Source organism: Eucalyptus grandis, chromosome 1, assembly GCF_016545825.1.
Source record: "Eucalyptus grandis isolate ANBG69807.140 chromosome 1, ASM1654582v1, whole genome shotgun sequence".
Classification (NCBI taxonomy): Eukaryota; Viridiplantae; Streptophyta; class Magnoliopsida; order Myrtales; family Myrtaceae; genus Eucalyptus; species Eucalyptus grandis.
The window spans coordinates 32790065-32815942 of NC_052612.1; the positions used below are offsets into that span (position 1 = coordinate 32790065).

Sequence of the window (25878 nt, forward strand, 5' to 3'; positions counted from 1 at the left end):
TTTATTTTACTTTTCCAAGATCGATCCTTTTCTTAAAAAGAAAAAAATCCAAAACATGTCGAAACTGGCTCACGAACAGCTGTCTCCCCGCGGTCAACTTTAAGACACAACACAAGAACAGCAACCCCCCGACCCACGCCCCCGACGAGTCTCTCTTGGTCCCAAAAACACAAAACACACACGATCCCCAAGAGTTCCGCCAACGTCAGCATGCCGCGGCGCCCCCCACGTGTCGAGATCTAACTGGACATGCCGCCCCCGGCAGCAATCTCGAATCACCACCGTCGAACCCCTCGAGCCACGATCGACCGTTGCGTCGGCTCGTGCTTCCCCCCTCCCCAAGTCTTTCTAGGTCTTCATTTCCCTCTTATTTTATTTATTCAAATAAAAAACCAAAAAAAAAAACAAAAATAGAAATGAACGCTAATTTCCCGTCGAGCTCCCATAATCCTCAGGAAATCACGAAAATACCTCGCCTATCTTTCAACCCCAATCGAGTTTCAGAACACGCGCACCCCTTCTCTCTCTATCTTTCTCTCTCTCTCTCTCTCTCTTCTCCTCGTGCTGCTTCGACTTTAATCCCTAGAGAACCGCCGTGCCGAACTTCCCCCCCTCGCGGTGGTTCTCTCGCAATCCCGGCCCCCCGTGGTCCCCCGAATCTCCGGCGATCTGTCCGTCTCCGGTCGCCGCCGCCGTCCGTCCGGCTAGGTTTCCGGCCCTCGCATTTGGTCGGGGCCTCGATCTCCTATTCCCCCTACCGCGCGGTTTTGATTCCGTAGTTTTGCTCCGGTCCGCGATTCGGCTAAGCTCGTGTTTCAGTTCGGGACGTTCTGTAGAGTTTAATTATACAGTTCCGGCCGGAGTTTTGTCGGAGCGATTTGAGGAAGTAGGGTTTTTTTTTTTGTTCGGGTTCGGGGGCGGCCGGATCTTAGTCTGTGTCCGGAGTGTTGTTTGGGGATTTGAGGTTAGGGTTAGGGGTTTTTTTGAATCGATTACCAGATGCCGAGGAGTTCGCGACACAAGTCGAGCAAGCACAGCTCGAGGGACGCGAGGGATTATTCCGACTCGGAGGATGACTCGAGCTTGAAGGAGCGGAAGGGGAACGAGGAGGGCAATGCTAGGGTGCTGAAGGATGCGGGCCCGAGCGAGAAGCGGAAGGTCGATTCGAAGGATGGCAAGGAGCTGTACGGTTCCGGGAATGGCGAGTACTTGGATGACTATGGTTCTTCGAAGAGGCGGAAGGAGAAGGTGGTGGATGGAGCGGGTGACAGGTGGAACGGCGGCGGTGGTGGCGAAGCGGATGAAAGAGGCGGTGACAGCTCGAAGAAGGCAAAGGGGGCGAGCGAATCAAAGAGTAGGCGAAGGGACGATGAGATTGAGGAGATGAAGAGGAGTGGTGGAAAGAGTGAAAAGCACAGGGAGACGAGTCGGAAGGAGGGGAGAGAGAGCGAAAGGAGAGGGAGAGAAGCCAAAGGCGAAAAATCAGGTGATAACGAAGAAGGAAGGAGCTCTAAACGTGAAATTACTACTGGTAAGGTAACTTATTCCTTGTAAATTAGTAAGTCTTTGTTTGGCCAAAATGCAGGGATCATATTAAGCATGTGTCCAATATATCCTGGAAGTCATTTTGTGAAAAGCATATGATGGTTGAATCGTGTGTTGATTTGCTTGTTGATACGGTGTAGAAGAGTTTATGGGAAGTGGTGATTAGTTGAATTTTTAAGTGAAAAGATCTTCTTAGTTGAAATGCCTCGGATTTTAATGGGGCTCTGGTCTGCTTGTCTAGGTCCTCAGATGCTAGTTGGTAAAAATAAAAAAGATGTTAGTGCCCTTGTAATTCGAATTTTGTGATGGGCTATTTTTTATGTATAAACAGTTTGTTACTGGCTTAAGGGCTTCTATCTATGCCTTTTGGGGTGTAGATATTGCTTTTTGGAGGCTTTGATAGTCGATGTCAATTTAATTTGAGAGTGCATTATTGAAGATTTTAGGAATACTTGTGTGGGTTGTTAATAGAAGCAGGTGCCCCTTCAGCCTCTCTGGGAAGTTATTTAGAAATGGACCTTATAAGTGTTTTCGATAATTGACTGATCTGAGTTTTATATCACTTGAGGGCTTTTGCTTGCATATTTGTCCTATGACGTTTGTCCTTTTCCACAAGACAATTTTTTTGTTTTTCTGAAAAGTGAAGAATTAGGAGAAAGTAAGGAAGAAAGAATAATTGTAGACAAGGACGTCTGCTGGCCAGGATAAGTCTTCTTGTCAAGTGATTGCTCAAAGCTTAAGCCTTCGATAATTCCTTTTTGTTATCTCAAGGTTATTTTGCTGGTAGTGCTCAAGTCTGAATCTAGTGCTACTAGTAGACCTGATTTAATATAAGTTTTCTTGATCTGATTCGTCCGACTTTCATATTCCTCTGGTAAAACTGAAATTACGTTTATTTTAAAGTTTTTTGTCTGAAAAACTATTTTGCAGAGTAAATACAACAGGTCGCTTAGTGCGACATGCACTTGTTTGTGGTGTTAAGTTCCATCTGAATAATGATAGCGGACCAGTCTCTTTGCATTTTGTTGGGGAAATTTTGACTAAGGGAGTGCAATAAAAAGTTTTCTTAAGAAAAGCCATTCTGGCTGGTTCTTGTAGTGGTACTTCTTCTGTAATGGCTTGCAGCTTTGATTTGTAAGTTTGTTGTTGCAGGCATTCTCTGCTGCTTTTTTGTCTTCTTGTGTCAAAGAGGACGTTGATTGCACCTTTTTCGAGCTTCCTGATTTTAGATATCCCAGGGCCCAACATCCATGACAGTGCAATAGATTCTGTGTGATGCTTAAAATATGAAATATTATGTAATTCTGTTCTTTTGATTCTGCTGACTGAAAATTGGAAAGTGAAGACAATCTAAGTCTTTGGATTTGACTTCCTCTGGAGTCAATTCTGCAACAACTTTGCTATTCAGGTTGTTAGATTAGACATTTTACTCATAATGTCTGAAGGGATCGGATTGCTGGCGTGTAACATCCCACTTAGTCAAATTTGATAGGAATGTAATATACTTGCCGAAATTAATGGCTTAAATTTCCTTTTTCGCGCTCAAGTGATGGGTCAATGTCCCACCACTGTACTTATGCTGGAGCTCAATTGAGGAAAGCTGAGCGTCATTTTAGTAAAGTGTATGTTGGGTGAGAGGCTGTACTTTTACATTATTTGAGCCAAGGTTGGCTGTCATACATTTTATCGGGGAAGTTGGATTTGTTTACTTAAGGGGGCAACTTCCACGTCACCAATAAGCAGAATAAGTACCTCTGATGTAGAGTCTTCTGGGATTTATATTCTCTTGATAATACAGTGGGCATAGAAAAGAATCAGGATATGAAGAATTTCAAAATTTCTAGGCGGCGTCGGAGAGGTCCTCCCTCCCTCCCTCTCTCTCTCTCTCTCTCTGTGTGGGAGTCTGGTTTGCTTTCTCTGTGCCTTGATTTCATAATCTTATTGATATAATTTTACGATCTTGTTGGAAAATCGAATTTGTGATTTCGTGATTTAGATTCTGCAATTTGTGATCTTATCTAATAATTATGCTTCTTCCTTTCATAGCCTTTGCTGCTTTGAGGGGTTCTGTTTGTTGTACATCTGATCTCTTGCTTGTTTAATTTAGTTGATGTAAATGTTGCTTAAGGTTAATAGTAGCAAAACTTGCTTGGGTACAAAGTGTAAAAGCATGTTGTTGAATGTCCTGCTCATAGCAGGGAGCATTTTGATGGTTTAGAATGCCAAATCCCGAAGGCATATAACTTGTCTTGTGCATATTAAAGTTCCCAAATAATTTTCTGGTTTTGTGGCTCTCTATCAGCTTTTGTCTGTGGTTTATATGCAGTAGGGTGTTAAGATTCTTTTCCCTACATTTTAGAATATCTCTTGAACATTTATTATGGGACATTAACCTTCTAGAATACTAATGATCTACTTATGATGATGCCCTATCTGAATAGACTGTTTCTTGTAATATAGCACTTGCAACCATGATTGGGCCTCATCTGCTTCATTTTGGATTTATAGAGCTTGGATCTCCTACTCCTCCCTGTCCTCTTTCCATTTTACATGTATTTGCTTTCAAGGTCCAGCTGAATTTGTCATGACCTTTTAAGTGTTGTGGATTAGCCTATGTGGCTTGGATACTAACTTCAAGCAATCTATTTTTTTGTCTGATTCTCTTGTGACAATAACTTAGATTTTTTAAACCTTTATTTGGTGTCAATCATGCAGTTTTGCTTTTGCCATCTACTGGTACTTTTGCGACACCATACACTTTGTGGCTTGGATACTAGGTTTCAAGCAATTTATTGTTATGTCTTAGTCTCTTGTGATGGTCACTTGGATTTTTTGAGCCTTTATTTGGTGTCAAGCATGCAGTTTTGCTTTTGCCATTTGCTGGTTACTTCTGTGACACTATACAATTTGAACTATTGTAACTACTATTTATTATGTATAAACAGGTATGGTTAATAAATGGAGAAGGGAGGATGGAGTTTTTTTTTCAGTGCGACTTTTCATTTCTTTTTACTTCCTAAGGTTTTAGTGTTCTTCTAGGTGATTCATTGGTGTCAGAGTAATTGCTTTTGCATGTGCATTAATTTGATTTGCCAATTAAGAAGGTTTTTGGTTTTAGCCAAGCTAACAAATATTGTTCAATTCCCTTGCCATCCACAGGCAATATGCAGTCTAAGAGCAAGCGTGGGGACAGGATAGATTATTTAATGCTAGACTAAGCATACCTGTCCACTAAGTACCTATTTTTTGGTTTGTGTGGCTACATCTATCATGTCTTGCAAGCTATGCATGACTTTTAGTGAAATTATTTGTTCCATCCTTCACTTTTATCCTCTTTCTTGAGAGGTTATTTAATCATCTGGTTGTGTTAAACAGGGTGATTCTCTGATTTAGTACCATGAAAAGATTAAGCTTATTGTTTGTCTTACTTTCAGAGTCAAGAGCAGAGGCAGCGGTGCATAATCCTGACTCATTATCGGAAAACCTCCTTGAAGGACGAAGTAAGAGGAGGAGAGATGACTCTGTTGATTGGAGCAAGTATCAAGATGACATTGGCGATGGAAAGAATAGGCATACTTCTTCTGTGGAGGATGCTGCGAAGGATGTGAGACGGAAAGATGAAAAGCAGAGGGATGATAGATACAGGGATCGGTACCGGGAAGAGGTTGACAGGGACAGCAAGAACCGTGTTGAAAAGAAGAAAGATGAGTTTCCTGCAAAAGATCGCACTGGAAGCAAATCCAATGATAAGTACTTGAAGGATGATCGAGATAATACTGAGGCTCGACAGAAGAAATCTAAAGCCCATGATGGACTCCGTGAGCATGACATCGATTCTGCCCGTGATTATGACCATGACAGGGACCAGGACAGGGACAGGGAGAGGGACAGGGACAGGGACAGGGAACATGATCAGGATGGATACCGAAATCGAGATCGAATTCGGAGTGGTGAGCGTGATCGTAATCCTGCTCGGGATAAGGAGAGGGATCGTGATTGGGAGCATGATCATGATCGAGACCGAGACCGAGACCGAGACCGTGACCGTGACCGTGACCGTGAATGGGAGGTTGAGCTTGCTCATCATGATGATAGGAGTATTAAGTACAAAGATCGCAGAGGAAGGAAAAGATCTCCAGATGATCACGATGATTATGGTGATAGTAAACTTAGAGGTAGTAAAGCTCATAATTCTGATTCAGAAAAGAGGTCTTTGAGTGGAAGCAAAGTTGAGGTAGATGGTAGAGTTGGATCTCAATCTCGTCAAGCCCATGCCGAGATCACTGTGAACAGCAGTAGACGCCGAGCCTCCCCGACTTTAAGTTCACATGGCGGCACCGATGAACATAGGTACTAAAGCAGTCTGTTTGCTATCAAGTTGGTTTAGAAGTTTGCGTATCAAATTATTGTCTTTCTATGCCCTTAAGCAACTTTTTTTTTTTTATCTGATTTTGTTGATAGCGACATGTTATGTTTTGTTAAATTCAGGAATGTTAGGCAAGATGACCTAAAGTACAGGGATCCGCCTAACGAGACTCGGCTGAAAGCAACAGAGAGGGGTTCAAAATACAGATCTCTGGAAAAGCCAGGTAAAATGGATGAGGGTCACTATGTGGAGTTGTCAGGTGAAAGATCTTCAAGCTCCAAGGCGTCACCCATGGGTTTGGTGGAAAGATCTCCTTCATCACCTGGTCTAGAGCGTAGACATGTGCATAGAACTGGTGTTAGGAGAAGTCTTGATGTGGAAGAAGGACGAAGTAGCCGTGGTTCTGCTGATGCTAGAGATGTGTCTGTTGGCGAGGGAAGATTCACTCGTGATATACCTTCAGACAAACCAGTATTAGATGAGTCTCCTCAAGCAGATTCGTCTTTCTACAATAGACCTGGTCAGAGGGGTTCTTCAATACCTCCACCACCTTTCAGGGTTGGAGTGGAAAGCCCTACCTTCATGGGATTGGAAGAAGACGGCAGGAATAACCTAAATGCCCGTTACAAGCGTAGTGGGGATCTGAACTTGGGGAGAGGACCCATGAATAATTGGAGGAGTGTTCCAAATTGGCCTTCTCCGGTACCAAATGGTTTCATGCCTTTCCAACATGGACCACCTCATGGAAACTTCCAAGGATTGATGCCACATTTTCCTTCTCCTCCATTATTTGGTGTTAGACCTCCAATAGATATTAATCAGTCTGGAATACCTTATCAAATGCCTGATACTGACAGATTTCCTGGCCATATGCGCCCACTTGGATGGCCAAATATGATCGATGCATCTGGCCCTCCTCGCTTGCCTGGATGGGATGTGAACAGTGGTGCTTTGAGGAATGAACCTCCGATTTATGCTGGACCTGATTGGGATCATAGTAGGCATCCGGTGAATAGTCGAGGATGGGAAAGTAGTGCAGACATGTGGAAGGGGCATTCCGGGGGTGCTAATGTGGACTTGCCATCCACATCCCATAAAGAGTCCGTTCCGGCGCTCGTACCTGTGAATGAAGGTCCTGCCGGGCAGGGAACTCAAAAGGCTAATAATGAGGATATCCATGAGGTTGTTCAGGCAAAAGCTGCTGAAACCAAGGCTAGTGTTGCTTCTTCTGAGAAAGAAACCTTCAAGTCTTCTACAGAGATAGCCGGTGAAAGCAAACCCGATTCTTCCAAGTTATCAGAAAGCAATAAGCCAATAAATATTAGCGGGTTCTATCTTTCTAAGCTTGACATCTCAGCAGAGCTTGTTCATTCGGAGGTGTATCAGTGCTGCTTGAACTTATTGGATGGGGAACCAAATTCTACTGCTGATGAAGACCCCATAACGCGTGTCATTCTTAAGGTAAAAGCTCTCACGCGCGCACCTCTAAGTGCACATACACATCTTATATGCACTCTTTTAATTATTTTTGGTTTTTGTGCAATAGAATCGCCCAAGATTGGAGCCGAAGGCATCTGGTGGTTCATTGAGCAGTTCGCTGTTTCCTGCTATAGATGATTCTGTTTTTCAGGTGAGTCAAAATGGGTGAAGATGTGAATTGCTTGTTTTATGTACATATTCATTTGTTACAGTGCTGTTTGTTGGTTTGATCTCACATGGAACTGCTTATTCAATAAATTACTTGTCATTCATTACTAGTGGTATTCAAGAAATTACTTGTTATTCATTGCCAGTGGTATTGAATGTGATAGGATTTGTGCAGTCATGACTCATGAATACTGAAATTGTTGTCTTGCAGAAAGCAATGGACCTGTACAAAAAGGAGAGGCTGGAAACTAGGGATGTTGCCATGTCTAAAGGTGGATTGCTTGATTTTGTATTGTCAACTACCCTTAATAAGGTAAAAGTGCAAGATGGAGTCTGCCATGAGGTTGAGAAGCAAGAGCCAGCTCACACAGTTGATGAAAGGGTACAATCACCTACTTTGGCTGCTGATCAAATGGGAGTAAAAGCAATGTTAAGTGCTGCGGGGGAGGAAAAGCTTGGGGACTTGGTTGTGATTTCTAGAAAGGATGTTCCAGAACCTATCCTCGTTTCTTCTTCCCAGAAATCAGGACAAGTTTTGAACGGTCAGGATCTGGGGGAAGATCTGAATGGATTATCTCCTGGGGAGGAGGGAGATTTGGTACACAAGTCCGTAATTCTGGATGATGCACGTGCAGATCACATTTTATCGAGTGATCATGCTTCACAAGCTGCTGCTGTTTTGCCCATTGATGACAGTGGCATAGAGTTGGCGGTCAAGACTGCAAGTGATCTTGTTTCTGAGGAAACCGGGCATTTTGGTAATAAAGTAGGTGATTCTTTAGTTGTTGATGGTCCTTCCAGTACCCACGAGGCATCAATGCCTGGGTCAAATGAGTCTCCCCTGGTAAATTTAAGTCGGATACATCATTCTCCTGAAAGTACACATTAGACGATTTCTATATCCATGCATTTGTATGTGCTTTAGTTTCAAAGTTTATCTGCCTTCTCCTTATCATGTTTCTCTCCCCTTTCGGCAAGGAAATAAAAGAAATCTTGTCTCTGGCCCCCCAGAGAGGAGGTTTTTGGCATATCGCCTATGTTTTTCTCTTGACCTCTTTCTTTACCTTCTCTCGTCTTTAGTTTTGGCCGTCCGCTGCTTAGTTTTTTTGCATATCTGAGATATCTCCTAATGACGAGAATTTTGGTTGCCTTTATATATATTCGCACTGCTTGAGGAGAAACAATTTTGCAATTGTGGCATCTCTCAGAGAGAGCCCAAGTGCATTGCGTTGTTGCCTCACGGCACTTTGCATGAACATAATCGATCCCTTGGCTGTTAAACTAGGAGTCTAGTGCACGATTATCTTTGTTTGCTATTATTAGGATTTCGTCGATCATCTTGGTTCATTTCGAAAGGAGTAGGTTCTTGGGTTTTTTTTATTCTTTTTTTTCGGTCATAGTTCTCGGATTTAAGGCGGCCATTTTTTGGAGTCGGGTTCGATCATTGATTGGTCAATTTGGAGGGTTCGAGCACACCGATACCCGGGTCGAGCTTAAGTTTCATTCTGAGTAAAAACGAGTGTCTCATGCTACGTAACTGTCTTACTTGGGTACGCCGGATGTGCAATTTGTGCACTTTAACGAGTTCTGAGCCGATGTAGGAATTGATGGGCCTGTTCCCAAAAGGCCCATTTCTCCCCGCAAGGTTATTTCTTCCCCTTTTTTATGGACTGACTGTAAAAATTAGTATACGACTTCCAAATGCCATCATTAAATTAAAAAAAAACAAAAGACTTCAGTTAACTATCTTATTTATAGATAGCTTGACACGCTTCAACCTTGCTGATAACGTGAGTTTTCCGATACAACCCAGGTGTTTGGAATTTTTTATTGTCAGATCATGAAATTGGGATTAAAATCCAAATAGAGAAAGAGTAAATATAATAAAAAGGGTTGATTGAAACAATAGGATATACATGATGAAGATTATTTTCCATTACTTCAGAATTAATGTAAGTAATATCCAATACCATATACAAACTAGCAAGGCCTTCCTAGCACTCAATGGGAATCATGTTGTAATTTTTATCAAGGTGCGTACTTTGGGTTTTTTTTTATTTATTTATTGATACATGATTTGTTCTTATTGACAAATTCAAAAATTAAAACAGAACCTTTATAACACGTGTTAAGCAGTGCCAGCTAGCGCCATCAAACAAGTTTTGCATAAATCATGTCATATATGAAAGATGACATGAATAATCCCAAAAGTTCAGCCCATTGTGCAGCATCATCCTTCTTTGACTTTTAATTATATGATTCTTGAACTATTCTAAATGTTCAATTTATATAATCTATTCTCTCAATCTTCCGTAACAAAGTCAAATTAGTTAGCATTATTCACAGGTTTTCATAATTACAATACTACCTAGATTTAGATATCTTTTCATTTCAATCTATTTCCCAAATCAACATAAAATTGCCATCCTTTGATTAAATTTTTAATTAATTAAGTATTAAAATATTTGAGTATATTTTAAATATGATCTTTATAATAGTAAAAAGATGAGCTCATTTAGAGTTATATTGAATTTACATTCCTTCTATTTTAGAAACAAGTGTTCCTCATAAGGATATTTGATAATGATATTTAGTTATCAATAGGTTTCTCATAAATATATTAATCTAATTCTTGTGCATAATTTTTTATATAGAAAAACTTTTAATTTTTTTTATGTCCCGTGTTTTCTCGATTAAGTTTAATTAAATATTTGATTTAAAAATTAAAACAGCGGCATATCAACTTCATACTACTTTGACTAAGGTTCTACTTTCAATATTATGAACTACCTTAATATTTATAAAGACCAAAATGGTAAACAAAGTAAGAAAAAGACAATATATTATTTTTATTGATTTAGGAAATGGACCGAAATGAAAAGAAATCGTAAAATCCGGGCACTAGTGTAATTATGAGAACTTTTGACTTTTTCCAATAGAAAGTTAACGGACTAGATTGGATAAATTGAAAGTTTTATAATTGGATTGAACATTTAGGTATAATTCAAGGACCTCATTGAACGAATTAAAAGTTTAAGGATGATATTGCACAGTAGGTCAAAATTTAGGATTTTTCCTTCTCTTAATTGGCTCAACACATTTCCTCGAAGCTATCACATCTTAATTAGCCCTTTCTTTCAAACAAATTTCAATGAAGTAACTATCTTAATGAATAAAGTAAATATTATTCCTAAAATGAGAGAGCACAGGTGGGAAAAAGAAAAGAAATTTAGAATGTAAATATTTTCATTAAAATTTTTTACGAAATGATTTTTTAGACTCACTTATATGGTTCGTTGAAAGTGGATAATCGGCAAAAAATATTTTACGGTCAAGGAAAACCCCTATAGTAAAAGTTGAGGAAAATAATTTCTTAATCTTAAAAATAAGAAATCGTTTTTCCCAGCCTCCAGTTCCACATGAATTCTTACACAATGTAGCATATCATTATCATGTGAAGTTTTAAGAGCAATAAGAGACTAAGTTTGTTAATCATTTGCATATTCTATTTTTCTTGGCATCCGTTCTTTAGTGGCTTCAGTTTGATAATAGAAAAAAATTAAAATATATACTTCATGAATTAGAGACTAGACCAAGATTTTGGTATCATCTTAATATCTTATATCAATAACAAGATTAAATTATAACGGAGAAAATAGTTATGAAAATAAAATCTAAACTTCAAAAAGCTTTTTCCATACATCACCAAACAACTAAAAATTGATTATTTACCTTAAAAATAATTTTCACAAAAAATATTTTCCTGCCTCCAGAAATTTTCTGCGGAAAAAAAAAACAGAATTAATCAACTTTATTTCCACTAGTTACACGAGACTTGCTAATTTTACAATTTTTCCAAGTAGATAAAATTAAAGATAAAAGCTACGGTACTTGCTTGATCCTTATGGCTTGAGTCTAAGCCAAGTTTTCAGGTTTCAAATATTTCCTTTTTCTTTTTTAAATCAGAATGCAACTACATGCTTATTTTCCTAATTTTTTTTTGGGTCGAATTCCATTCTTAAATGGACTAGGGTTGAGCTATAGTGCTTCCCCAAGACTGACATTATCTTCTGTAGATATCCATACATTGAGAGACGGCTCTCTTTAGGAAATTAGTACATGAGAGAGGAAAGATCGTTGCCATGGCGTTTTCCGGGAGTTCTGGGAAATTAGCGATGGATTCAGGAGTTAGGCTCGAAGATTTCAACAGCATCAAGAATGAAGGAGTCCCTGATGAATGCTCTCGGTTCTGGGCATTGTTGGAGGTATGCAAGGTCGCTAGAAAGAATTTCAGAAAGGAGAAAAAGTTGCAGAGGAAGAAAGCCAAGAAAGAGAAGAAGGCGTCACAAGCAGTAGAGGGAAACACGGCGTTGATGAGTGAGGAATCAACGAGAAGTGCTCGCGAAGCTAGTAGGAACAGTACTGGGAAACGTAAATATGATGATGGCCCTGAGTGGGAATCGGAGACTTGTGCATTCACCCAACTAGAAGACGCCAAGGAACCGGGTTTCGCGGGGACGTTGCTGCCGTTGTCGCGAAAGAAGCAGTGTTGTAGCAAGAAAACTGATGATGAAGCGAAGAAGTGCTCGAACAAGGATGATGATCCTGACTGGAACTTGGAGATGCGCACATGCTTTGAATTAGAAGAAGCCGAAGGGTTGGGTTTCACCAGAACGTGGTCGTTAAGAAAGAAGTGGAGTTGCGGAGAGAAAAGCAATAAGAAAGTGAATAAGAAGTGCTCGATTGAGGGCGGCGATCCTGAGTGGGACACAGGGGCATGCTTCGGAGTAGAGGATACCAAGGGGTCGGGTTATGCAGGAACATCGACATCATTATCGTCGTCGTCGTCGTCGAAAAAGAAGGGGCAGGGTCATAGGAAGAAAAGCGAAAATAAAGTGAGTAAGAAGCGTGCGAAGGACGGCGAGGACCGGCCCGACATGCCCCGAGAGTTGAAGGATCATATCACTAGGGTTTTGGGTGGCAAAGAAGTGCGATTGGTCATACAAAAGCAATTGACCCGATCGGACGTGAGCGGGGAGCTTTGTCGCGTATCGATCCCCAAGACTCAGATCATCGACTCTGAATTCTTGAGGGAGGTCGAACAGAAGTCGCTGGAGGCGTCTGTTGATAAAGATGTGAGGGTGCTTTGCTACCGTTCTCCGGAAGAGAAACTAGGTGAGAAGGTTCTCAAGTTGAGACTGTGGGTGATGCACAAAAAACCCAAAGGTCAAAGGGCCGCCGGTGGCGGAGAGGATGACGCCCGCGGCGAGGAGGAGGCTAGATCGTTGAAGAAGGGCAAATCAGGCGGGATGGATGGTGGCGGAGGGCCAAGACCGTCGTGGATGTACATCTTGAGGACCGGCTGGCCCCAGTTTGTAAGGGATAATAAACTCGAGCTTCATAACGTCGTCCAGATTTGGTCGTTTCGAGTCGACTCGGACTTGGCTCGTGATGAATTACGCTTGGCCTTGATCGTACTACCTGGAAAACAAGCAGAGAGAGAGAGTTAGGGAGTCATCTGATTGATTAAGTGTAGTTTCCTAACTAGTTATGAGGATTTATCCAATTAGTGGAACTGAGTTTTGTTTTCTTTGCAATGACAAAGAGTCGCTAAGTTTAGTAGAAGGAAGAATCAAATTCTTCCTTATTCTTGTCCAAAACCTTAATTCTTGTTTTACTTGTGGTATCAACATTCGTTATATATCTTATTTCATTCTGTCTTTTGTTTGGCAAAACCTTTAGATATTGGACTTTGATAATGCTTAATATTGTGGAAACATCATATTGTAGGTTCGAAGATGGGTGGCTTTGTACAAGACTTGTCAAAAGGTGGGGCAAGTTTAGACTACCTAAATAGACTTATTTAATCTTATTTGACCTATCTCCATGTAATATAAATTTAGTGATCCATAGCCAATCCAATTGATATCTAATTTGTATCCAACCCGACTTATATTACTAAAACACTTCCATATTTAACTAAATCTAGGAAAACTTATATCCAAATTGAGGTAAGAGTATGAAATGAGCAAGTGAGGGCGAGAGAGAGTGAAGAAAAACTAAGACTCATAAAAGTGAATTGTATCTAAGTAAATTATAAACCTATTTACCATCCATATTATTTTGGGTTTTATCATCCTAAATACGTTTACGACACATTCATTGAATATAACTAATCTATATAACAACTTAACCTATCAAATATGAATTAAAAAATGGGTTTAGGACCTATTTTGATAGGCCTACTTTATACATATTTAGGATCATATTTGGGAGAATTATATCACCGGAGACCCTCATAATACTTGATTGGGTTAAACTTGTATTAATTATAATATTCAGTTAGTTAAAGTAATAGTCAATTTTTTTCCCCGAAAACCTCTCAGCTAAAAATTTATAGAGGCGGGAACGTGAGAATAGCTCATTTTATAAGGCTAAATGGAGTCACCTGTACAATTTTCAACTGGTTAAGGCAAAGATATATTCGAGGAGCACCGTTAGTCAATTTTCTGTTGACAAAGGTTTGTTCAACCACTCGAAAAATTTTTAAGCGTATAATTAAAATCGTTTACAATTTCTTGTAAGACACAGCTTGAAATGTAAGTATAAGTTCCATGGAGGCTCGAAAGAATAGCATGCATGGCTGCATGCTACATCTAAAAAGAAAATAGTTATGGTAAACCCATCAGCTGCTAAAAATGACATAATGGGAGACGGCTGAGACTGTCTCCAAAAGCCCCAAAAAGCAGTCGCCGATATCATCAGCCACGGTTTACAGGTCGTGCCAATGCGTTGGTGGCAGCTCGTCGATCGGAATCTATAGATTTACCACCAAACATGATAGGGGCCTGCCCGGCGAAGGGATTTCAACAGAGGGCCGCAGCAACGTCCCTAAAGGCGCGCTTCAATGACGGTTCGCCTGTCGTCAACAGCACCTCTAGAATTCACCGGCCTGTCTACAAAGTTTCTGCAGAGCCAGGTGGGCAGTCCATAGAGGAGGACGTTCGGCACGAGACTGGCAATTCCTAGGTTGGGAAGGTTACAGCATTGAAGTCGGGTGGGATTTGTGCTTGGGATTGACCTTCGATAATCCTTGTAAAACATATGTTTCACCATAAATAAACTATATAATCAGTTTCAGAAGTATACAACTTTCATATTTCCCATAATCAGTTACCGGATTTGTTAATCTTTCAGGTGCTTTCCATTGGGTCGTCTTTCTTTCTTCTCGTAACAGAGTTGGACTGTGGTTTCATAGTTAGTTTCTCCACCGGTATATGTGAAGGTGGTATCCCACTTACATTATTCGCGAAAGAAAGAGAAGAAATCAAGAAGAGATCGTAGAGTGAATTTCTTTCTTCTTCGTCCTTTCCTATCGAGAAGATATTGGCTTCGCAGTGGACGAGAGTAAGTGGCCGCAACGTTCTGAAGATTTCGAGGGACGTTCCATGGACCCTTGCCCCCTCAACGAGATGCTCAGGTCTGTAGGCAGGGCCGCGAGGGACAACCACTGGGGAGAAGGATCGTCTCGTGGACAAGAAAATCACGCTTTGCCCATGGAATCGTCAAGCAGTGGTGCGTCGAGAGGAGGCGAACCACCGACGAACGAGGGGCGCAATATGCAGCCTGTAGACACTCATCGAAGATTGCAAATTACCATAGTTAGGGAACAAGATGTTCAAGAAAGAAATTTCCAAGAAGGATATGGTCCAGATATCGACAGTTTGACGAAGCGGATAGAGGAAATATTGTTAGGCGAAGGAGGAAGCTCGGCATCTGAGGGTGGCAAGGACAAGGAATGGAGATCAGGAGAAGACGAGGAGAGGTGCGGCCACGGCGACAGTGCCGAGAGGTCGAAGAGGAAGTCCAGGTGGCTGGACAAAGAAGCTGGAGAGGGCAGCAGCAACAGAAACCTGAGGAGGAGGTTCTCCAAGAAAGACTCGCCACCCCTTCCCGACCCCCCACCTGACATGCCTCGAGAGTTCAGGGACAAGATCAATTGGTTGGGTGGGAAGGAGGTCACTCTGGTCATGCAAAAAGTGATACTAAATTCTGATTTGATTGGGCAAACGTGCCGCCTCTCGCTCCCCAAGAACCAATTCAAAGAAATGGGTTTCCTCAGAGAGGGAGAGAAGAGGAAGTTGGATGCGAGAGGGGAAATACCCGTCAGGGTGATTTTTCCGAACCTGTCGGAGAAGGACCTGATATTTACAGTCTGGGAGACGCGCAAACAGGGTGAAAGCAATGCGAAGAAGGCGGAGCTGATGCATGACAAGGATGGTAAAGACAACAGGGAGAAGAGGGGGAAGAGAGCGCAATCGGCACATGACAGCGATGAAGACAGTGAGATGGGAACTAAGAAAGCAAGGTCGATGGAAGAGCAACGCAAAGAGGGTGCGAAGGAATGGGAATCATCGTTAATGTATATCTTAAGGACTGGCTGGAGAGCCGCGGCTGAGGAAAGCGGGCTAGACGTACACGATAGGATTCAAGTTTGGTCGTTTCGCATTGATTCTGATGCTTGTCAACATCAGCTTGGCTTTGCTTTGATCAGACTACCAAGAGAAGACCGCGGTGGAGATGCAACGGGTCGAAGAAACTTCAAAGATATCGGTGGTTGCTTAACTTCAGAGAAAGGAAGCCATGCCGCTCAGAACCTGGACTAGTTTGCGGGTTCCCCCTAGAACTTCCCCTGATTTCAATCCATTTTTGTCTAGAGTATATTGAGATGGCATTTGACAACACGTTGAGCGCCATGTTTTTGTTTCTCTAGTATTTTCATGTTAACAGTACTGAGTTTTAGTTTGGAGGGACAAATACAGCATAGCATCCCAACTGGGCAGAGTTTTGTTTTTTTCAGCTGGCGTCAATGATTTTTCTCTTTGCATGTGTGAGATCATGTCACTAGAAGTTGAAAATTTTGCCACATAATTATTATTCCGGTTGTGATATTATAGATCAGCACATCCACCCTTATTGATCAGGAGGACGTGGCCCACCTTATCCACCGGAAGCTGGCAAGAGTTTCTCGAACTTCCACCCTAATATTTCGGTATCCGAGTAGCTCCAAGTCTTCAATCTTTGTATTAGATATAGCGGACGCCACGCCTCCCTCGATTGACATGTTTTCATTTGGCATTCCAGAATTTACATGTGGTTCTTAGCAGAGAACTGATGCAGAGTCCGACCAAATTCTAATAGACATCCATTTAGATAGCCCTGGAAAAGCTCTGCAATGATCAACTTCAATTGCTTTCTTGAACTTTCATGAATCTCCGCATCTGTCGAAATTGGTATAGACGGAACAAAAAATATTGTATATTTCCCGCAATTTTGCGTTGGACATTCAGACACACGTGCACAAGCAACCCGAGAAAATTTGGTTGGCAATTGATCAGGGAATATGAAATTTGAGCATGAACAGATATACACAAACACGAGAAGCCGAACATCTCGACAAATCAACAACCTTTTATTAAGCAGCGCGCCCCCCACCATTTGATTCTGAGCTACTCATTTTCACAAGAATTACAATCATAACTCTAAAACCGAAAAGTCACTCATTTCGCGAGATGGGTTAGCTTGACTCGTTGTGTAGAAACATTGACCATGCTGTGCAAACCTAACTCATGAATTGCTGGCAGATTGGAGCTATGCATAAGCAGGGGACTTTGAATTCGTCTGGTTCATTAGGATCGAACAAGTAATTGTACCTGCCACAAACGCCACAGATAATTTTGATACATACTGGTATACATACACATACATATATCTATATGTATGTAGAGAGAGAAAGAGAGAGTGTCACGTGCTGATTCACAAGAATAGGGGCACAACACAGCCGTCCTTTCACCAACAAGACGTAGTCTCAACATAACCAAAATTCAGTTTAAGATCAACATATAGACATCCTCACACACACACGCACGCACGCACGCACGCACGCACGCACAAATATATGACATAGAGCATTTTGTTACAATATATTAGAGTTTTCTATAAACCACCAAACCAAATATATACCTCCACCAAAAACTAACCCACTAACTTAGAAACTATATATAACTTATACCAAAAAGTCCTCACCGGTAACGAACGTTTATGCCTACTTGCGACTCGCTGAAGAACTTGAAAATAAGTAAGTGAGAGAAGTGAGCTATCATGGCTCAATGAGTAACACATTTTTTTTTAGCAGACCTAGAAATTATTATGCACATTTAAAACACAACCATAGCTCATTTTAACATAATATATATTCATAATACAAATACCGAAAATACCAATGATCTATTCCATTGATCAATCTTAATTCGATTGATTAATTTCATCAAACCATACATCGATGGTTTATTCCATTAACCAAACTCAAATCACATGTCAATAATCTATTCCATTGACTAACTCATGCTCAAATGTCTATCAATGGTCACGTATAATGCTTGTGACAAGGCAACCAAGATTCCTCCCTTAGTTAAGTCTCCACCTGTTATTAGTTGATAACTCAGCTCATAAGGATATCCTAAATTAGTATGCACATACCCACACATCCCTAAGGGTTCACAAAGACACCATCAATCACAAATATCTAGTAATCCATCATATTATCTCACAACTCGGGCAATTAATATGTAAATATCAAAGCGTTCTTCAAGAATTTCAAGATTCTTTTATAAATGGTTTTCACAAACCATTTCTAGGCAATCATTCTAACTAAAGTCAAAGGATAATCCTCACTTTGAAACAACAAAATGGTAGTAAAAGCTCAATCATATTTTTTGCAAAAAAAGATGCTATTCATCAACTCATAGTGTTTTACAAAATATGAGTTTAAAATACAAAGAAATGATGTCACTCACCTAGGAAAAACAAAAAATCAACTACGGCACTTACTCAAGCTGACGCCCTCAAATTCCTAACAATTAACTGAAAAACAATATTAGAAGACCTAGTAAAATGATATTCTAATGAATGACTTGACTATAGTACATTTATTTGTCAATAAAACGACACCTACAACTTCAATGAAAAGCCTGCCTCTAGCGACAACCTATTGTTGTTCGCTAGGCATGGCCTACGCACTAAACTTCATCGCCCCATAACTTCCTCCACAAAATTTCATTTTGAGTCATCTTCTAGTTCTTAAAAAGATCTCTTGATGGATTACAACAACCCCAACTCAGCCGCCCCAAAACCTCAATGAAAATGGCTAAAATTCAGACCCAAATTTATTGTTCAAGTATAGTGTCTAGAACGGGCGTCAAACTTTCGGCCAAACTGTAAGCTTAAATCAAGATCCATAAAATTTGATAGTTTCACCACATCCTAAACTATTATTTTCATGAAAATATGCAGCTCAACGACTCAAAAATTGAACTTCGCTGCACAAATTTATAATAATTCCGAATTTCAAGCCCTAATTGCGACTATTCATTCAAATGGATGATTAGAGACTTTGATCACTTACCGCCATTACAAACAAAAGTTAAGTTGGCTTGATGAGTTGTTCAGATCATGAGCACGCCGAATTTTTTCCCTTTTTCCTTTTTTCCTTTCTCCTCTTTCTCTCCTCTCTCTTGTTTCTTTCTTTTTCTAGATGGAGGCTCTCAGCCTCTCTCTCTCTTTTTTAAAAACAAGCCGAAGCTTCCACTATTCTCCTTTTTTTTTTGTTGGTTGACTTTTCAAACTCTCTTTCTTTTCTTTTCTTTTTCTTTTTCAAAAGCTCATATTTTAGAGAGAGAGATTGCTTCGTTGCTTTGCACTCTATGATTGTGTTTGGAAGCGAGATAAAATTTAGGATAGAATAAAATTTATCATATCCTAGATTCGATGCTTGCTCAAGACGAAATAAAGTTAGACATAAAGGAAATATAGACCAGGATGAAATTATCCCATGGAAGGAGGTGAGATAAAGGTGGATGGGATTTCTAACATCCATAATAAGAAAGTTATTTTCCTTGAATGATAATATCCTTAAATTAGCAAAATTAAAATCATATTTCAATATAAATAATATTTAAATTCTAATATAAGAAATTCAAAATAAAAAAATTTAAATTTTTTAATTTAACCTTTTTTTATTTAGATATTTGAATTTAATTCTATAATATATATTTACATTTATTACATATTTTAGTATTTTAATATTTTAGGTATCTTAATATTGTTTATTATTTAATAAATTTTTATTATAGAATGATGGAAGGGGAAGAAAGAAATAAAAAAAAAGAAATTAATTTAAAAGGGAAAATATAATAATAAGGTAAAATAAAAAAATAAAGTAGGCAAGAGGGTGCAGGAGATTTTTACCTCTTAGTTTGTAAATTGTTTGGTTCATTTATATTAATATGTCATTCATACCAAGCAATGTACATGATGTGATATGAATATATCCGACTTTATTATTGCAATAATCATATATTGGATAAGATATAGTAAAATCCATATATTTCATATTTTATTTTATCCAGTCCTATCTTGGTCTGGACGACCAAATGTAGTCTATGTGTTTACTCCAAAACTCAACTGTTGCTTGAGAGGCAAAAAGGTAAAACAAAATAAGAAAATGATAGAACTATCTTAAATAAATTATTCTTAAATAGAACTATTTTAATATTTACAAAGATTAAAAGGGTAAGACAAAGAAAGAAAAAGATAGCATATTCTTTTTGTTGATTTAGGAAACAAACTTAAATGGAAATATATTGTAAAATCTGCGCTACAGTGTAATGATGAGAACTTTTGACTTTTTTTTTTTTTATTAAAAGTTAAGGGACTAGTTTGAATAAATTAAAAATTTTAAGAACTAGATTGAATATTTATGAATAATTCAAAGACCTCATTAAAACAAATTATAAGATTGAGGGTGACATTGCACATTAGGGCAAATTTTATAGACTATTTGCATCATTTGACCTTCTCTTAACTAATCGGCTTACTACATTTCCTTGAAGCCCTCACATCTTATTTAGCTGTTTTTTTTATAATTTTTTTTTCAATAAAGTCACGACCTTAATAAATAAGTTATTATTCCTAAAATGAGAGAGCACGTGATTTCGGTGGGAAAAAAAGAAACTTACAATGTATTTGTTTTCATAAAAAATATTTGTATGAAATGATTTTCTAGACATTCATCTATTTAAAAGCAGATAATCAACATAAAATAATTTACCGTAAAAGAAAATCACTGTAATTAAGTCGAGGAAAATAATTTCTCTATCCTAAAAATAAGGAATCATCTTCCCAATCTCCTTTCTACATAAATTCTTACACAGAATAGCAAGTCATTATGATGTGAAGTTTTATAGGAATAAGAGATTAAGTTTGTTAATTAATTGCATTTTTTCTATTTTTTTTTTGGCATCCTTTCTTTAGTGGCTACATTTTGATAGATTTATACTTCATAAATTAGTGATTGGACAAAGATTTTGGTGTCATTTTAGTATTTTATATCAGGGAAAAAAATTATAGCCGAGATAATAGTTTGAAAGATAAGACCTAAGCTTTGATTTTTTTTTTTCCATACATCACAAAACAACTAAAAACTAATTATTTATCTTCAAAATAATTTTCACAAGAAGTATTTTCCCACTTCCTGAAATTTTCCGTGAAAGATAAACACAACATTGTTTCCTTTTTTAGCATATTGCGTATATTGCTAATTTTATGCTTTCCTAGTTCTCCTAGTAGTATTAATAAAATTAAGAATAAAAGCTAGGGTATTTGCTTGATCCTCATGGCTTGATTCGAAGCAAATTACCTTCGGGTTTCAAAATATTTCCTTTTTAAATCAGAATTGAATGACATGCTTACGTTCCTAATTTGACTAGGGTTGGACTGCTATGCTTCCTGAAAGCTAATATTATATTCTATACATATCCATGCATCGAAAGACAGCTCCATTTAGGATATTATTATTGAGAGATGAAAGCTTGTTGCCATGGTGACTCCCGGGAGTTCTGGGAAATTAGGGATGGATTTAGGAGTTTGGCTGGAAGATTTAAATAGCGTCAAGAATGAAGCAGTCCCCGATGGATGCTCTCGGTTTTGGGCATTGTTGGAGGCATGCAAGGTCGCTAGAAAGAATTATAGTAAAGAGAAAAAGTTGCAGAGGAAGAAAGCTAAGAAAGAGAAGAAAGAATCACAAGCAGAAGAGGGAAAGATGGCGTTGGTGAATGAGGAATCGATGAGAAGTGTAAGCAAAGCTAGTAGGAAGAGTACTAGGAAACGTAAATGTGATGACGGTCATGAGTGGGAACCAGAGACTTGTGCATTCACCGAACTAGATGACGCCAAGGAGCTGGTTTCCGCCAGGATGTCGTGGTCGTCGTCGTCAAGAAAGAAGCAGTGTTGTAGCAAGAAAACCGATGATGCAGCGAATAAATGCTCAAACAAGGATGATGATCCTGATTGAACTTGGAGACGCGCATATATGCTCTGAATTAGAAAAAGCCGAGGGGTTGGGTTTCGTCAGCACGTGGTTGTCGAGAAAGAAGTGGAGTTGCAGAGAGAAAAGCAGTAGGAAAGTGAATAAGAAGTGCTTGATGAAGGATGGCGATCCTGAGTTGGACTTGGAGACGCGTGCATGCTTCGGAATAGAGGACGCCAATGGGTCGGGTTTTGAAGGAATGTTGTCGTCATTGTCGTTGTCGTTGCCGAGAAAGAAGGGCAGGGTTCTAGGAAGAAAAGCGAGAATAAAGTGAATAAGAAGCGCGCGAAGGAAGGCAAGGACCGGGCCGACATGCCTCGCCAGTTGAAGGGTCATATCTCTAGGGTTTTGGGGGGCAAAGAAGTGCGATTGGTCATACAAAAACACTTGACCCGATCGGACATGAGCGGCGGAGCTTTGCCGCGTGTCGATCCCCAAGTGTCAGATCATCGACTTTAAATTCTTGAGGGAGGACGAACAGAAGTCGCTGGAGGCGTCTGTTGATAAAGATGTGAAGGTGCTTTGCTACCGTTCCCCTGAAGAGAAACTAGGGGAGAAGGTTCTCAAGTTGAGACTCTGGGTGATGCACAAAAAACCCAAAGGTCAAAGGGCCGCCAGCGGCCAGGAGGAGGCCAGATCGTCGAAGAAGGGCAAATCAGGAGGAGTGGAGGGCGGTGAAGGGCCGAGACTGTCGTGGATGTACGTCCTGAGGACCAGCTGGTCCCAGTTTGCAAGGGATAATAAGCTCGAGCTTCACAACGCCGTCCAGATTTAGTCGTTTCAGGTCAACTCGGACTTGGCTCGCGACAAGTTGCGCTCGGCGTTGATCGTACTACCTGGAAAACAAGCAAAGAGAGAGTTAGGGAGTCACCTGATTGATTAAGCATGGCCTCCAAATTAGTTAAGAGGATTTACCCAATAATTAGTGGCACTGAGCTTTGTATTCTTGTTAATCATAAGGAGTCGTTAAGTTTAGTAAAAGGAAAGAATGAAATTCTTCCTTATTTTTGGCCATAACCTTTTCTTGTTTTCCTCATCATATCAATTTTCATTCTGCCTATTGTTTGACAAAACCCTAGAGATTGTACTTTGATAACGTCTAGTATTGTGGAAACATCATATTGTAGGTTTGACGATGGGTGGATTTATATTAGATCCGCCAAATGGGTGGATCAGGTTGAGTTTAGGTTAAGTCGAAAATGGTTCAACCAAAATTGACTTGTTAAATCTATTTTGATTCATTGGGAGAATTATCAAAATAGTCCTAAATCTATTGTAATTTTTCTAATTCAATCCTAAATTTTTTGTAATTGTGATAATTGGATGTACTTAGTTGGTATAATTGCAAATGGTTTAGAACTAAATTGACAAAAAAAGAGTTTAGAATTAAATAGGAAAAATTGCAATAGGTTTGGACTATTTTGGTAATTTTCTGACTCATACTCGACCTAACTCATACTCAACTTAACCCGATTGAATCTATATTATTAAAATACTTTCATATTCAACTCAATCTAGGAAAACTCAATAAACGAGTCATATACCCATTTTATAGGCCTACTTTATACATGTTTAGGATCATATTTGGGAGAATTATATCATGGGACACCCTCGTAATACTCATCGGGTTAAACTTGTGTTCATTACAACATTCAATCAATTAAAGTAGTAGTCAATTTTGTTACCCATAAACCTCTCAGCTAAAAATTTATAGAGGCGGGAATGTGAGTATAGCTCATTTTAAAAGCCTAAATGGAGTCACTTGTTCAACTTTCAGCTAGTTGAGGCAACATATATTCGAGGACCACTGTATAACTAGTCAATTTTCTTTTGACAAAGGTTTGTTTAGAAAATAATATATTGTCATCCTCGAAAGCATTTCCAGCGTATCGTTAAAATCTCTCATAATTTCTCTTAAAGCACAACTTGAAATGTATAGTAGAAATTCCATGGAGGTCCGAAAAAGAAAAGCATGCAGCAAAAAAGAAAAGCATGCATGGCTGCATGCTACATTTTAAAAAAGAAAATAGTTTATGGTAAACCATCAACTGCTAAATATGACGTGATGGCAGACGGATAAGACTGTCTCCAAAAGCCCCAAAAAGCAGTCGATGTCATCAGCCACGGTTTACAGGTCGAGCTAATGCCATTAGCGGCGGCTCGTCGTCCGGCATCTATAGACTTGCCGCCAAACATGATGGGGGACTGCACGGCTCAGGGGTTTCTACAAAGGGCTGCAGCAACCGTCCCCAGAGGCGTGCTTTGACGACGGTTTGCCTGTCTTCAATAGCATCTCTCGAATTCGCCAGCCGGTTACGAAGTTTCTGCGGAGGCAGGTGGGCAGTCCCCAGAGAAGGACGTTCAGCACGAGACTGGCAATTCCTAGTGTGAGGAGAAGGTTACGGCATTGAAGCGGGGTGGGGTATGAGCGTGACATGGGATTTATATGGGATTTACCTTCAACAGTCCTTGTAAAAACATAAGCTTTCATAAGAAATAAACTATATTAATCAGTTCCAGAAATATACAACTTTCATATTTCGTATAATCAGTTACCAGATTCGTTAATCTTTCAGGTGCTTTCCGTTGGGTCACCTTTCTTCGTATTTGTAACAGAGTCGGACCGGGGTTTCGTAGTTAGTTTCTCCACTGGTATATATAGAGGTCGCACTGAAGATTATATGGGTGCATACCGCTTACATTACTCGCAAAAGAAAGAGAGGAAATCAAGAAGAGATTGGTTTCACAGTGGACGAGAGCAAGTGGCCGCTACGTTCTGAAGATTTCGAGGGACATCCCATGGACCGTCGCCCACTCAATGAGATGCTCCGGTCGGTAGGCGGAACCGCGAAGGCCAAGCACCGGGGAGAAGGATCGTCTCATGGACAAGAAAATCGCACTTTTCCCGTGGCATCCTCGAGCAGTGATGTGTTGAGAGGAGGTGAACCACCAACGAACGCGGGGCGCAATCAGCAGCCCGTAGACACTCGTCAAAGAGTGGGAAATAGCGTAGTTAGGGAGCAAGATGTTCAAGAAAGAAACTTCCGAGAAGAATGTGATCGTGGTGACGACCGTATTGTGAAGTTGGCGGAGGAAGAAAACTTGGTATCTACCAGCGATGAGGACGAGGAATGGCGATTAGGAGGAGACGAGGAGAGGTACGGCCACGGCGACCGTGGGGAAGATTTTGAGGGACGTCCCATGGACCGTCACCGACTCAACGAGTTGCTCGGGTCGGTAGGCAGGGCTGCGGAGGCCATGCACTGGGGAAAAGGATCGTCTCGCGGACAAGAAAATTGCCCTTTCGCAGTGAAATCCTCGAGCAGTGATGCGCCGAGAGGAGGCGAACCACCGACGAACGCAGGGTGCAATAAGCAGCCTGTAGATACTCGTCGAAGAGTGGGAAATAGCGTAGTTAGGGAACAAGATGTTCAAGAAAGAAACTCCCAAGAAGAATGTGATCGTGGTGACGACCGTATTGTGAAGTTGGCGGATGAAGAATTATTATCCGATGGAGGAAACTTGGAATCTACCAGCGATGAGGACGAGGAATGGCGATTAGGAGGAGACGACGAGAGGCGCGGCCACGGCGACCGTGGCGGCAGGTCGAAGGGGAAATCCGGGTGGCTGGACAAAGAACCTGGAGAGGGCAGCAGCAACAGAAACCAGAGGAGGAAGCTCTCCAAGAAAGACTTGCCACCTCTTCCCGACCCCCCGCCTGACATGCCTCGAGAATTCAAGGACAAGATCAATGGGTTGGGTGGGAAGGAGGTCACACTGGTCATGCAAAAAGTGATACTGACCTCGGATTTGAGTAATCTGTGCCGCCTCTCGCTCCCCAAGAGCCAATTCAAAGAAATGGGTTTCCTCAGAGAGGAAGAGAGGAGGAAGTTGG

General features: G+C 40.3%; 1 protein-coding gene across 1 annotated transcript; it reads left to right on the forward strand.

Annotated features, from left to right (window-relative positions):
- The first annotated feature begins 487 nt into the window (after positions 1-487).
- LOC104437801 lies at positions 488-8586 on the forward strand. Its single transcript, XM_010050832.3, has 5 exons — positions 488-1531; positions 4980-5895; positions 6034-7372; positions 7458-7541; positions 7770-8586. The coding sequence occupies exons 1-5, from the start codon at positions 1000-1002 to the stop codon at positions 8445-8447; spliced, it is 3549 nt and encodes a 1182-aa protein (XP_010049134.2). The 5' UTR covers positions 488-999; the 3' UTR covers positions 8448-8586.
- The last annotated feature ends 17292 nt before the right edge of the window (positions 8587-25878 follow it).